This window comes from Doryrhamphus excisus, chromosome 3 (genome assembly GCF_030265055.1).
Source record: "Doryrhamphus excisus isolate RoL2022-K1 chromosome 3, RoL_Dexc_1.0, whole genome shotgun sequence".
NCBI lineage: Eukaryota > Metazoa > Chordata > Actinopteri > Syngnathiformes > Syngnathidae > Doryrhamphus > Doryrhamphus excisus.
In genome coordinates this window covers 11,712,311-11,728,378 of record NC_080468.1, presented here as the reverse complement: position 1 = coordinate 11,728,378, position 16,068 = coordinate 11,712,311, and the positions used below count along the sequence as shown (strand labels likewise).

Below are 16,068 nucleotides of genomic sequence, written 5' to 3'. Positions count from 1 at the left end.
AAACAAAACAAAACAAAAGATGCTAATGTGCATGTGTGCAAATTTGAAGTGTCCACTGTGGAACCACAGCCATGACCCAATACAAGCCAGGCCACTGCAAAGTGCACACACACTTTGGCAGCTTGAATGAACACTACCTATAAATAGCTATCTACACTTTGGATGACAACAGTGTCTCAACGCCGAGCTCTTTTGTGACCTGTTACGGCTCGCTGGAGTACTCAGTGACCGTTACTGTAGTATTTCATCAAAATTTACTGTGTCTTCATACTTTGCTTTCAATTTGAGGTTGGAGGCTGCTATTTATTTTTACAAGCCAATCCCAGCTGACATTAGGAGCGAGGTACACCCATCACATGGCACATATAGACAAACAACCATTGGCCAGAAAATACCATCTACCGCTGCAAAATACAGTCATCAACCGGAACATATTATTCCACCGTGGCAGATGTAGACAGCGCTTGCCAGTTCAATCCCATCACAGAACCTCTCCTGGGAAATAACTCAGTAAATGACCTTTACTGTGCTGCCCACTCACCTTTGTAAAGAAAACCTGATAAAGTGACACAACCTTGCACAACTTCTCTATGGCTTGTTGGTTTAGGGGTGTGATTATTGTTCTGGGTGTAAGACACCTCAAGTTCAGGTCTCAGACGAGCCAAGCCTGTTGTTTGGGGTGCTGCAATGACGTCAGCCTCCCTGAGCCTCCCTCTGGGCTATGGGATCTTGCTCCCTTTTGGTGGGTAGAGGAAGCATTTTCTATGCTGCTTGTCCTTCTCAGGCGTAATGTATTACGGAAAAAATACATTTTTTCCCATTTTAAATGCATATTGGTACATATTTCTCAGGTTTGAGTGTTACATTGCTGAGTGATGAGTTTAGTGTTATTAGTAAGATGACACAGTGAGTGAGACTGTCCTCCTGTAATTTCCAATGGGTTGACAAGCTCGTCATGAGTTTTTTCATCGCTTATGATCGGCTCCTGTCAAATAATTGGCTCATCCACACCACAAGATGCCATTTTATGAAGTGGACTAGAGCAGCTTATACAAGCTAACTCGTAAGTGTTTCCATTAGATTTAGGGCTGCGGATAACCTTTAACATTATTCTGGAGTCTCTTGCAGAGCTGCTAACTAAAGCAATGTTGATCCGAGAAAACCTCCTCCGGCGAGAGGCTCAATTTTACAGAATACATAATTCAGCATGTGGATGACTCAATTAGCAGAATGCCTCTGTGCAAGTTAATCTTTTAAATCTACATCTGACTTTGGGCTCCATAAATTTCTTCTAACAGTGAAGAGTGCTGGGGCTAGTTCTGTTTAGGAGTGTAACCTCTGTATGCACAAGGCCCTTGGGTAAACACAAGCCAAAAAAATAATAATATTTTGCTGGCTGTGAGAAGGATTAAGGCCAAGCATTCATAAGAAAGGCATCAACTTAACTTGAGTGAGTTTTCATGTAAATTGATGGGAGCAAATTAGGTGCATTTGGATTCAAAAGTCGTACTTTTTCATTAGGCTGGATGATCCTGCCAACGTGAATCATTACTAGCGGCATTAATGAAGGGGACAAATGAGCGCAAATACAGTTTAGATGTGTGGCCCTCAGTCCCACTTGTGCAAAAACAATCCTTCGGAAGCATATTTGATGTCAACAATTTTTTTGGGTTCTATTTTTTCGTCCAACATTCTATTATATGCTGCGCTTCTGACTTAACAGTTAGAGTACCGTATATGCAGTCAACCAACAGATTTCTTTTCTGTAAACACAAACATCTGAATGACTCAATGTATCATATGACGATGCTGATTAGACTCTATGATCACTGTACAAGTACAGTGTGCCTTTGGCTGGCCACAATAAAAGGCCCTTTTCCAAAATTTGCAATTTTGCTATATCAATAAATTGAATATTTTTGTAGTTAAAGCAAAGAAAACCCATTTATGTATAAACACGGGAAATGTACTACAAGCAAATGATTCTCAACTGGTGGCTTGTGACCCAAAAATGGGTGGCGGTGCTGTTTTCAGTGGACACAGGTCTCTAAACATAAACGCCTGAATGACTCAATGTATCATATGAAGACGCTGATTAGACTCTATGATTACTGTGCAAGTACAGTGTGCCTTTGACTGGCCACAATAAAAGGCCCTTTCCCAAAATTTGCAATGTTACTATATTAATAAATTGAATATTTTGTAATTAAAGCATAGAAAACCTGTTTATGTATTTACACGGGAAATGTACAAATGATTCTCAACTGGTGGCTTGTGACCCAAAAGTGGGTGGCGGTGCTGTTTTCAGTGGACACAGGTCTCTAAACATAAACGCCTGAATGACTCAATGTATCATATGACGATGCTGATTAGACTCTATGATTACTGTACAAGTACAGTGTGCCTTTGGCTGGCCACAATAAAAGGCCCTTCTCCAAAATTTGCAATGTTGCTATATTAATAAATTGAATATTTTTGTTGTTAAAGCATAGAAAACCTGTTTATGTATATACACAGGAAATGTACTACAAGCAAATGATTCTCAACTGGTGGCTTGTGACCCAAAAGTAGGTGGTGGTGTTGTTTTCAGTGGACACAGGTCTTCACCTGGGCAAAAAAAATGTATGAACTTTGCAGTCTTGTCCGTGTTATTTGCTTCGCTTGAGTTAAAGAAGAACATTGAGCGAGGATGTGCCATACCTCCAACACACAGCTGCAGATATCTGCTGGAGAGGTGTGTACCATAAAAAGAGGCACCGTGTCACTGCTGTTTTGTCCCTTTAAATAAAAGATATCTGAGACGTTTGGGTAAAAAAATATCCACAAGTTGTGGGTCATCTCGCTATTAAGAGAGATGGTGGGTCCCGCAGCCAAACCAATCAAGAACCACTGCCACAAGCCAACCAATCGCGGCCTTTACGGTCTGCTTCACCAGTGAAAGGTTAGGATATTTTTGGAGGGTTTGAATGGGGGGAGTCAGCCTGTGTAGCATATGCTGGTGCCTTGATGCAGGAGTATAAAACCTGCAAACTGCAACAAAATGCGTACCTGGAAAGCAGCAAAATGTATTCATATAGAGTAGTATAAATGCATATATGTTGGCAGATCTGTGGTTAAATTAAAAGTGTTTCTGTCTCGTATTAAGGTTTGAGAAATACTTTAATTTATGTTTTCCCTTGAGGTCAGTTGATGTATTGTATACCCGCTCAAAGCAGGCACTGCGTGGACACCCACACAAACATAAACTTACTTTAGAAAGCAAATACCCGCATCATGTTGTATTATTTTATTCCCTATGTGTATTTTCCTGCCACATGCCATTTTGTAGGATCTTCAAAGTCTAAACACCACACCCCCGACAGCCTCAATCTATTCCACTTGACGTGAAGTGGCACGGGGGAGAGACTGATTCTTCACGGTGCCTCAGAAGTAGGCCAACGATGCTCCCTGCAGGAGGGTGAGGGGCGGGGCAAGCTGATGACAGAATGGTTTTATTGGCTGGTGCGGTAGTGATGTCAGGTATAATGGCTCTGATGCCCGCTGCAGAAGACTTCTGGTTTGAAGTGTGATGACAGAAGCCCTTAAACCTCAAACAAGAACACTTGGAAAAAGGCCCTGCATCAAAGGGGACTTTGTTGTTGAGTGTAACCCGTTTGGAACTAAATTCACATTAAATCCTTCCAATTAGAGAGACATATTTCATGTGTGTCCTCTGGGTAATAAGTGGGGCTTTATAAATCTGAAATTGTCACGTTGGAACAGGAAGTAATTGTAATTAAATTACACAAAAAAGTAAGCAAAAGTGTCAAACTCACCAGATGCACAGTCTTCCTCATCCGCCCCGTTCTCGCAATCCCTCTCCCCGTCACACCTCCATGACAATGAGACACACTTATTGGATCCCCCACAGTCAAATTTCTCTGGTGGGCAAGTCTGTTTGCCTGTGGGTGAGCGATGAAAGCAAAAGGAAGATTACTGCTGTGTTTTTTTTTTGTAGCATAAATACCAAAACAATATAGAAAACACCACACACATCAAGGCTCACCCTCATGATGCAGCTAAAACTCCAACTCTGTAGTATAATGATGCAAAATAAGTATTTTTTGAGCAGGAAGTACACAGTTGGCGGTAAATCAAAAGGACAACTCAGCCCCCTCCTCATTTACCCTGCCAATCTGTTCTCTTCGGCAGCGGGTGGGAATGATCCAGATTACAGACTGTTATTATGAAGCGTGTTGTTAATTATACATCTACTGTGGAACCTTCAGCACAGTGATATCAAAAGGTTCTGATTATTTCACATTACATTTTTAAATCTCAGCAGGCAGCTCCCCTCCCCACAGCCACTCAGTTTACCAAGGTGTGTGTTCAGACTCTTCATGGGTCACAGAGGGATTATTCCGAGCATGTCGACCAAGCTTCATAATAAATTTATGAAGTTCGAGTAGGAGTCCGTAAGCATTTAATGGCTAAACTGGATTGACTTTATTATACAAGTGATCCTGATTTCATTATCCATTTATACGGCAGCATTAACTTCTATTTTAATTCACTGTTATTAATAAGGAACTAGGCAAAGTGCAATGTGTTTTTACAAAAGCTGACATTTGTTAACAAAAACAGTGTTAACAAAGCCAATAAATAATGTTCAAAATCGATCACAAAAATACAAAATAAACATAAAGTAATAATAATACAGATAATGGCTTCATTTTGTTGGAATAAGACAGTGGGACAATGCCCATTAAGAACAGCACACTTTCTGTATTCTTGTACTGCTTTTGTGTATGTGTCTGTGGGCCTTAGAGGTGACAGAAGTCGGATGGGCATGGCCGGCCAAAGAAGCAGCTTGTGCCTGGGGAGAGCAAGTGGTGAAAAAAGGCTGACGCAGCCAGGCCTCGACCCCATAAAAAACAAAAAACTGCGGTTACTGCAGTGACACAGGGTTGCTTCTAGAAAGCTCTGCATCACTGTTTCCTACCAGGAGAGAAAACGACTTAATTCCATGTTACAGCTGATAAAGCTGAAAAATTATAGAGAGAAATGGGTATAATTTACTACACATTCAATATTTCGATGTGGACAAACGGCAGCTTGGAAAGAAGCCGTTCTTTAAATGTGCTGCTGAACTGCCAAAAAAAGCAGTTTTGTCCGACAACAAAATCTTATTAAAAGAAGCAAACCATGAAATAGAGATCCTTTATTAATTAATTATTTTTTAACAACCACAAGGGAGTGATGTTCGAACTGCAATGTAGAAAGGGATGACGGTATCATTACTCAATATAATATGACTCAAGGTTCCATCTTATAAACAACATTAAACTCATCATACAGCAACTTAACACTCGAACATTAAACCTCAGAAATTTAGAAACATGTACCAATGTGAGTTTAATATGAAAAAAAATTCCAATAATGCCTTTCATCTGAGAAAACCATTTCGTTGGAGAAGCATAGAAAATGTTGGCTGGTGCTGCAATGCTACTTCTGTCCATCACAGGGACCCAGAGGACCTGGAGCCCAAAGCCCAGAGAGCAGCTGACGTCATTGCAGTACCCCAATGAATGCGTAGCTCAGACGAAATGCCTTATGGCACATGTGTCAAACTCAGGCGCTGGGGCCAAATCCGACCAGCACTGCGACTTCAGCTGGCCTGCGGAACTGAGTGTGTTTTGTTCACCAATTATGTTGGTGTTAAAAGGACAAAAGGGTTTTCAGCACTTTCAATATGCAGAAATATACAAGTAAAAATTCCTGGATATTCCTGGATAAACATAAAGACACAAAATATACAAAATTGGGGGGGGGGGGGGGGTGAGTTGAGGGGTTCGGCCCGCAAACTAAAGTAGGCTTTGACCATCCCTGGCTTATGGGAGAACTTCAAAATATTTTCAACATATTGGGACATGTTTGTATACTTGGTAGATAAATCTCTTGAGCAGGCTTTGGGCAATGGATGGACGGTACTACACTACACCCTGATGGACAGACTACAGTGTGACCTGCAGTGTGACATGCATGTGAGGTAAAATGAAGACACTACATTCAATTCAATCAAATTAAGCAGTAACTCTGTGACTTAACTACAGAACTGTAGACTTCTGTGTGTTTTGGGTTTCCTCTGAACTCATGCAAAATCCTCAAAAATAGTTGCAGGCCTTTTTTTTTCCAAATTAGAACTGCTGAATGCCAAGTAAGCAAAGAAGTGCAATCAACACACAAGCTTAAAGAGAGGGAGGGCCTGGTAATCAAATGCCTGGAAAGAGACGGGCTAGAGGGAGAAGATAAGAACTGCACAAATAATGCCTTGCTGTCTGACTGAATCTAACCTGAAGTTCAACCAAAGATAGCCTGACAGAAAACAATAAAATGAGACGAGGACAGAAAACAGATGAAAAGACAGAGAACAGATCAGGGAACAGGGAATTCATAAAAAATAAGATGAATCTGATGCAAGAAATAGGACGAAAAGACATACTGCTGCATGACCTTTCACAGTCTTATCCTACAGCAAAATCAGAGCCATCCGTAGCAAGCGTAAGAGATGAAAGTGGAAGAGCCGGCAGGCAGAGCATGGAGCGGAATTTGAATTCTTCGAAGCTGTCCGACCTGTCTTGTCCTTTAACTGATGACTCTTTAATAAAGCGAGAGCTCGCTTCCTCTCAAACAAAGAAGCCCGGCTTTGGCTATGACAAAGCCGTAGGACCTCACTGTTCACACTGGACAGGTATCGATTAGTGATGCTATAAAGACATACATAATGGCTTTTTGCTTGGGAAGAAGGCCACATAATAAAAGAAAATTACTCAAGAGACAAACAGGCTGTAATGTGATGAGCAAGGATTCCTCTCCACTGCACAGAGTTGTTCCTGTAACCAGTGGTTACCATCTGATTTAGTTTGCCTTTACAGAGGTAATCATGCTGTGGTTTTTAATTTAATTTAATTTTATTTTATTTTATTTGATAAAGGTTATTCATTTTAATTTGTTAGATACGTTCATTGTCGTGGCTGGAAAACTCTACTGTATCATACAAATACTTCAAAAACAGCTACATCCAATAATACATACATACCAGTAAAATCATATAACGCTTGCGCAAACACACAGCAGGTGATGTGCTATAAAACTTATAAAACAGTTTCTGTTTTGCTTGGCTTGGTTGCTGGGCAGATTTCATAGGATTCCCCATAAGCAAGTATCTGGACATTAGGTCTGTTTAGTTACAACTACCTCATCGTCAGTGGTTGAAGAATTCAAGGTGGCAAAGTGCACGGTTGTGATAATGTACAAAGGTTCAGAAGTACAGGCGTCGCTAAGAGGTCAGGACGCAAATGGGCAACTGACACATCGGTGGCAAAAGCTGAAAGTGCAAGACACAAGTAGGGAGGCAAAAACTCAGATCCTCACAGTTCCAGCAGTGAGGAAAAGCAGACCCAAGGCAGAGGATGATCCAATAAGGTCCAATACTTGGAGAAAGGAAGGTATACGTAGGGCAAGGGCTGTCGAACTTCAATCAGAAGGAGCCTAGACTGAAGTGGGATGTGACCCCAGAGATCTGGAGACTGGAGTCCTTGGGCATCCTTTCCCTGCTCCACTCAGTGCACAAAACCCTCCAATCCCCAACCTCAAAAGGCGAACCCATTGTGTATCGTATGTGGAGATTTAAAAAAAAAAAACAATGGTGCATACACTGGCAGGATGCAAGGCAGCTCTTAGCCAGGGAATATAAATAGAGGACACCATGACTGACGTCTTAAAGTGGGAGAGTCAAAACAAGCGTCAGACCACTACAAGACCAGCATCACCCGTATCAGAGAAGGGGAGAAAACCACCAAAAGAGCCCCATCCAAGCAGCACAATCCTGGGAGATAAGGGTGGACCTCAAGAGGTTCTGTAAAGATTGTTGAGGTCGGACTTAGTCTTATGGTCTTCGGCCAGGACGATCATCCTGATCAAATGGACGGTCCAGCAGGAAGGTGGATGCAAGGAGGCGTAGGAGAGGAAAGCCACCAAGAGACAAAGGTTATTCCCAGATTATTCCCATTCATTTTGGAAAAAGCAGGAAGTGAGGAGGAGGAGGCTAGGATGGGAGACTGGCAATGACTGGCCACCACTGGCGATCCGCCAATCGGTGGGCATTGTGGTTTCAGCCTTGACATCTTGTCCTGGCCAAAAGTTACTGTCATGCAGACGTGACTGAGTAGGTCAGTATCAACATAAATATATTTAATAAACAAATTCCTGATTTTTGAGGCAAATAACTTCACCGCTTCACTGCTTTCAATCAGCGGTATGTATTGATTGTTACTACCTCGTTCCAGCAGCTTGGTTTTGTGAATTCACTTGCTCAGCATATTGTAACAGCCAAGCCACTTATACTGTGGCACTTGATATACAGCATCTGCAGGACACGCTTAAGGACACCTCAACATAAAAATGTTAAAAATATTGTTATATGTACAATCTTTATTGCACCGACTCCTCTCCTGCTTCTATGACATATCATAGGAATTATGATTAGCAACATTAAAATCAATTCAATAAGGAAATAACAGATTTTTTTTGTGGTCAAATTTCAAAAAGTGTTTTCTGCTGATCAAGCTACTTCCTGTCCAGAGCAGAGAAGGTGTCGTTTCATTTCATTTCATTTTCTATCGCTTATATATATATATATAGGGTCACGAGGGGTGCTGGAGTCTATCCCAGCTGTCTTCGGGTGAGAAGCGGGGTACACACTGGACTGGTCGCCAGCCAATCACAGGGCACATATAGACAAACAACCATTCACACTCACATTCATACCTATGCACAATTTGGAGTCGCCAATTAACCTAGCATGTTTTTGGAATGGGGAGGAAACCGGAGTACCTGGAGAAAACCCACGCATGCACGGGGAGAACATGCAAACTCCACACAGAGATGGCCGAGGGTGGAATTGAACCCTGGTCTCCCAGCTGTGAGGTCTGCGCGCTGGTGTCGTTTCATTCATTCATTCATTTTCTACCGCTTATCCTCACGAGGGTCGCGGGGGTGCCTATTAAAATCAATTCAATAAGGAAATAACAGATTTTTTTTGTGGTCAAATTTCAAAAAGTGTTTTCTGCTGATCAAGCTACTTCCTGTCCAGAGCAGAGAAGGTGTCGTTTCATTTCATTTCATTTTCTATCGCTTATATATATATATATAGGGTCACGAGGGGTGCTGGAGCCTATCCCAGCTGTCTTCGGGTGAGAGGCGGGGTACACCCTGGATTGCTCACAGCCAATCACAGGGCACATATAGACAAACAACCATTCACACTCACATTCATACCAATGGACAATTTGAAGTCGCCAATTAACCTAGCATGTTTTTGGAATGTGGGAGGAAACCGGAGTACCCGGACTCCACACAGAGATGGCCGAGGGTGGAATTGAACCCTGTTCTCCTAGCTGTGAGGTCTGCGCGCTGGTGTCGTTTCAGTGAGAAGAAATTAAAGCGAGCACTGAGACAATTAAATAAATCAACATGTCCTCTCTGCCTGAGAGCAGAAAAGACTTGAACTGCTAACATGCGTCAGACTTCACCGCTTCATTAAGTTGAGTTAGAGCGTCTGTGTCCTCCTTGCTGCATTATGAATGTGCTACAGGAAAAAACGTACATGTTGTAAGAAACTACAAGATGGGAAAATCATGTTTTCCCCTTTGCAAAGTGCACTGTTCAGTTATGACTGGATGTACAGTACTTCTGCTTCCCTGAGAGTTTAAAAGGGAGATTTCTCGCTGCATCTTTATCGCATTTATGTGGGAAATTTGCAGCCATTGCTGACTGAGACACGTATTATCACACGTGGTGACACAAAAGTACATATGTAAGGACATGTAAACGGATTTGATAACACAAAGCGGCAAACCGCAGTCCAGAGCATCAGAAACTTAGCATCTTAAGATACACCAATATCCATCAAAGCATGAATCAGAGTGCAAACCATAATCCACTACCTGTAGCCCTTCAGTCATACCCTCTGAACACTCTGTTTCAGAGAGTTTTTTTATAACATTGGCTCACTGTGACATCACAGTGAGACCTTGTGAGAAGTCATTTGCCATTATGCTTCTTCCACTTTTCTGACCTATAAATGTTGAATTCTGGTGTGAAAGGAAGCCAATGTTTCAGATAATGAGTTTTGCGCATTAGGAAATTTGGGATGGCTCTGAACACTCGGTTTTAGACAGTTTTTTATAACATCGGCTCACTGTGACATCACAGTGAGACATTGTGAGAAGTCATTTGCTATTATGCTTCTTCCACTTTTCTGACCTATAAATGTTGAATTCTGGTGTGAAAAGAAGCCAATGTTTCGTATAATGAGGTTTGTGCATTTGGAAATTTGGGATGGCTCTGAACACTCGGTTTCAGAGAGTTTTTTATAACATCGGCACACTGTGACATCACAGTGAGACCTTGTGAGAAGCCACCGGCTCCATTCAGTCATTGACTTCCTGGGTACAAGCTGTTAGCAGTACAAGCTCAGTGGGACCTGAGCGGGGTGGGTGTGCCACGACTGGAGACCGTTGACTGGAAATCCAAAGAAATACAGCTGGAATAGGTGCAAATTCTGAAAGATCTAGAAAGCATTTCTGTGTGGGTTATCATGTCCACAGCTCAATACAAAGGGTCGAAAATGAGCATGATAGGTCCGCTTTCAGGGAACTATATAGTCAGTGCTAGTGCCAACATGCAAAAGTTGGTTTAGCTACGATAACACTAGCTTTGTCAGTCAATCCGGGATTAAAACTTGTAGCGAGGGGAAAATTTGTTCATCTTTAGCCGTCAGTCGTTACTGGAATTACAACAGGCAAGCAGTGAGTTATGAAGATGCCTTTTCTTGCCTGCTCGTCTCTAGTGCTAGTCTGTAAACGAGGCTAAACGCTACACCGTGACTCTAATTCCATCATCTCATATTATCATTCATTAGCGGTTAGCCTTGCATCATCAATAACTAACACACACAATGCACCTCACAATGTCAGCGTGACACTGACTTTCATTTGTTTCGGCAGTGCCTTGCCCTACTATTGTTAAACCCTTTCAGGGTGCATAGGTAATGGATAGCACATAAAACTGTCACAACTTTGCTAGGAAGGATGCATGAAGTTGCAGCACAGCTGTCTACATTGGCCCACTTCCCCCTTGATTACACATTAATCTAATCCAAAAACTATGGCTCTTCCCATGTTTCTCATTCATTTTTCATGGATCAAGAGCAGCTCACTCGGAGAGGATTCTTAATATGGCAGTGTTACGCTACTCCAGCGTGTAATTTCGAATCCGCCCACTGAGCCGGAATGATTGTGGCACAGATGTCTCAGTCCAAAATGTTTCATCAACATACGTGTGTGCATAAATGTAATGTATAAACGGATAGTATATGAGGACTGAGAGCTAAACTCAACAAGAATTCCTCAGCATGTGACCATGCTATCTTAATCATCTATAGCACGATGCATTAAAGGTGTACGCTAAGATGGATGTAATTAGACCATGTGAAACACTATCCAGTCACTGGTCCATCCTATTAGCATAATGACATACATGTTTCTCTGCTAACTGTTAAAGATTGGAAGCAGTCACCGTGAAATTTCCGCTTCCTTTTCGTGTTATTAAAGCACGACAGGCTCCGCTTTAGCGGCTTTTAATTGATAAATGTGAGACGAAGGACCAATTAATTGAAAAGTGAATAATTACATGGGTTGGAGAAGGTATGCAATAAGCCCAAGATGGGTGACATTTCACTTTCAGACAGTGGAGACATACCGTGCAGATTTGTTTTTGTGGATGAGTTGGGGAAAAAAACAGCATCTGAATATCATGTTGTTAGTCATGGCTGCACGGTGGTCGGGTGGTTAGCACGCAGGCCTCACCGCTAGGAGACCCGAGTTCAATTCCACCACCCTCAGCCATCTCTGTGTGGAGTTTGCATGTTCTCCCCCGTGCATGAGTACTCCGGTTTCCTCCCACATTCCAAAAACATGCTAAGTTAATTGGCAACTCCAAATTGTCCATAGGTATGAATGTGAGTGTGAATGGTTGTTTGTCTATATGTGCCCTGTGATTGGCTGGCCACCAGTCCAGGGTGTAGATAAGCGGTAGAAAATGAATGAATGTTGTTAGTCTCAAAGATGAAGGTTACGGCAACTTTTTTTTTTAAATATACAGTCATCCCTTGATGGTTTTGTGGATGAATATCACCTATTATTAATTAAAAAATAAACATAATTACAATAAATTATTAAATGAAATCAAACACAAATATAAGGCATTAACAAATACACAGATGTATTTTTAGTTTTTTTTTTCAACGCCAACAGTCGACCCTAAAGACGTATTTTTGCGTGAGAGGCAAAAAGAGGTAATGCTGTAACTGCAAAATAGAGGAGATTATGTTTGGTGCAGTTTGAAGCAAAACAACATTTTTTCTAATGAAAGATGAAAATCTAATCTTTCTTTTGCTATGCATTATGTTTATATAACTATAGAACACAATATTCTGTGTGTCTCAAAAATGTCAAAACAGTCAAAAATACTGATATGGTATGATACTGATACTGGTATGTCTTGGCTGGGATCGAATGAGTTAAGAAAACTCTATTCATAGACGCTATATTCCACATAGCTAGGTAGCATTCCATACTGGTCACTGGGTGTTACTGTAACGTCCGGTGAGATACTTCATCACCAAGCTAAAACTCAACTCTAAACTCTGCTCACCTTGGAGAAAAAAATGTATAGCAACACACACACACGCGTGTAAAGGTGACAAGGGGGTGTTAGTTCATTTCAAGAGGGCTCTAATAATGGAACCAATTAACTGCAATAAACAAGGGATTACTGAATATTCATCCAATTTTTTTCCCCACCACATCCTTGTTGCTAAATGATGATGTGCGTATCTGTTCGGTGCATAAGCTCAAGTTCATTAATAATAGCACACTGCCAGCCACCCACACATCTTGTCTCTGGAAAACAAATTCCAGGCTCCAAACAATGGTGAGTCTGCATTCTGTGTTTTTTATGGTTTTTGTTTTATATACATGATATAATTTACTAGGGTAATTGCCGAGTGAAAAGAACTTAATGGGTTGATCAGCCATTTGAGAGCAGTTTGAAATTCTCTTGAGTCACTTTGTTTTCAGTGCAGTGTGATGTTTATGGCACAGTTGGTGTCAGTCAAAAAGAAATACATGGACTAGGATGCTCTCATTTGCAATTGCACTTAGTAAATAGGACTAGTCATGTCATACAGCTATGTTTATTTCATTTATGCTTGACTTGTAGGTTTACTGAGTTCAACATCTGATCAAAACCACCACATATATTTGTAAAAAAAAAAGGGAATCAGGACTTTTTCAAATGACATGGCAACATCATGCGATTTACATATAAATGTGTTGTTTTTTTTTGTTTCTTTTTTGCCCAGATTCCTGTCTCGTTATTGTGCAGCCAGATGTGAATCACTTCTTCATTTATCTTTAATTGGATTCCAAATACAAACATGTTCTCCATCAGCGGTCCCTTCATGTCCTCCGACTGGCACTCAACTTTCTGAGGGAGACGGCTAACTGCATTATTTATCCAACTCATCCAGCACACAAACAAAAATGTGACAACGATGCAGTAAAAACTAAAAGTGAATTCAAGGTCAACGTGTGATTGAGTTCGGCAGAAATTATGACATCTTTAAGTCTTGTTTTAGGTTGTGACTTATATTACATTAATCCCTCGTTTATCACGGTTCAATATCCATGATGTTATGTGAAGTAGGATTCCAAATTTTCAATCATTCATTCATTTTCTACCGCTTATCCTCACTAGGGTTGCTGGGGTGCTGGAGTCTATCCCAGCTGTCTTGTGGCGAGAGGCGGGGTACACCCTGTACTGGTGGCCAGCCAATCACAGGGCACATATAGACAAACAACCATTCACACTCACATTCATACCTATGGACAATTTGGAGTCGCCAATTAACCTAGCATGTTTTTGGAATGTGGGAGGAAACCGGAGTACCCGGAGAAAACCCACGCATGCACGGGGAGAACATGCAAACTCCACACAGAGATGGCCGAGGGTGGAATTGAACTCGGGTCTCCTGGCTGTGAGGTCTTCGTGCTAACCATGAGACCGCCGTGTAGCCAGATTCCTAATTTATAAATGTAACATATTTCGACCTTTTAAATACAGGTGTTAACATCATTAGAGCCCTCTCAACATGAAATAACACCCCTATAGTCACTTTTACACTTGTATTACTCAATATTGTAGTCAGAGAAAATAGATAATTTAAGACAAACAATACCCGTACTTGCAATAAATGTGTTATGGATGTGTGAACAGGAAGTGTGCTATTATTATTGCCTGTTGGGAAATAATTTGAAGCTGTTGTTTCAGCAATGAGGTCTGGTGCTTGTGTGTTACTAGTGACACCTAGTGACAACATTTTTGAATGCATTGAGTATGTATTTTAGTTCATTTATTCGTTTTATGCTTTAAAAGACTTAATTTAGGCCGAGCATACATAAAACCTGCTTATAGATGTTGTTTGTTTTTTAAAACATTTATTCATATCTGTAACAATTATGCAGAAATGCAACAACTTAGTGTGCTTTCACGATCTGTTCTTCTTTTGTTTTCCCTTTGGTGTAGTTTGATGGGCTAGGTCTAAACTAGGAATGAAACCGGCCAGGGTTTTATGCCGCCCATTCCGATACCCATCATCCATCACTGGGTTTGTTGTTGTGGCAGGCCTGTGCAGTGTGAAATAAAGTGAGAGGAGGACCCTAGCCAGGATGTTAGGGGAAGAAAGTACACTGCACGTAGGGCTTTTCTGATCGTCGTTAAAAGGCATTTATCATCATATGCCGCTTTTTCACAGAAATCGGCTGATATTGATCGGCGGCCGATCGATCGGAGCATCCCTAGTGTGAACACCACAACCCAATTTCGGTATGGAACCAATCAACCAGCCTGAGGCTGGCTATCTACAGTAGAAGAAGTCGTCAATACCAGTCAATACATTTCGCCTCGGTTAAATGCCATCCATTTATGGAAGCCATGTTGTTATCCAGGCGGAATTCTACAAGATGAATAACTAAACCCTTGTCGCCTCAGATGTTGCTGCAATCCAATGTGAGAAATTAACATGGCATAAAAAAGAAGAAAACAATAAATTACCGACTAAATCCTTCCATTTAAATCACCACTCGCCTGCTGAGGGGTGGACTCGCCTCACCCCCGTCATTGTGTGGGTGAACTACACTGACAGGCAGCCACAGACCTGCCACTCGCAGTGCTGTCGGTAATCGAGGCATTTCTCGCACCGCCATGAGATGCCATTCAGTGTGTGGGCGAGTAGACGCTGGCGGGGCTGAACTACCACAGGAGCCCAGATGACAAGGGAAATTAGTAAGGTTCTCTGGTAAATGAAGCTTCCTGAGTAGAATGCTTGACAGTACTGGTTGATGCTGCATCCGAAATGCCATAAATAATTAGTCAGGCTTGGTTGAATTAACTTATTATCTCTTTTTACAGCAACTCAGTCTGTCAGGTGCTTCAAGTGGGTTAAAGGCGTATTCATTTGAAGGAAAATTGTCGTTAAAATGTCAGGTTTTCATTAATTACAAGGAGTAATCAAGTGTAGTTTCTTTGTATGAGATAAAAAAATAAACAGAAAAGAGTTTTTAAACATTATACCAGAGTCTCCCTACCTCCTGCTACCGGGCGACACATAAAACATTTTAATGAGTTGGAAGTGTCCTTTACAAGTGTCCTTGATGTGACAGGCTGAGTGGTTTCACTTACTGCAAGTCTCCTCTGCCTCGTCAGAACCGTCGGGACATTCTGGTTCCCCATCACAGCGCCATCGCCCTGGGACACACTGGCCATTGAAGCAGGCAAACTCTGCAGGGGTGCATGTTTTCCTGGCTGCTCAAAGAGAGACAGACAAAGATAGAGGATAGATTTAAAACGGGATGTTGTGGTCCCATTAACTAAATCCCAGCCACCATCCTTTCAGTCAAAAGAGAC

The 16,068-nt window shown here is 41.6% G+C and overlaps 1 protein-coding gene across 1 annotated transcript in view; it reads right to left on the bottom strand.

Annotated features, from left to right (window-relative positions):
- LOC131125386 (low-density lipoprotein receptor-related protein 8-like) overlaps positions 1 to 16,068 on the bottom strand; it is a 68,780-nt gene that overhangs the window by 30,218 nt on the left and 22,494 nt on the right. Inside the window, exons 3-4 of the mRNA XM_058066887.1 lie at positions 15,844 to 15,966; positions 3,816 to 3,941 (exon numbers count right to left, since the gene is read on the bottom strand). Of these exons, the coding sequence (XP_057922870.1) occupies positions 3,816 to 3,941; positions 15,844 to 15,966 (249 nt within the window). The remainder of the gene's footprint in view (positions 1 to 3,815; positions 3,942 to 15,843; positions 15,967 to 16,068) is intronic.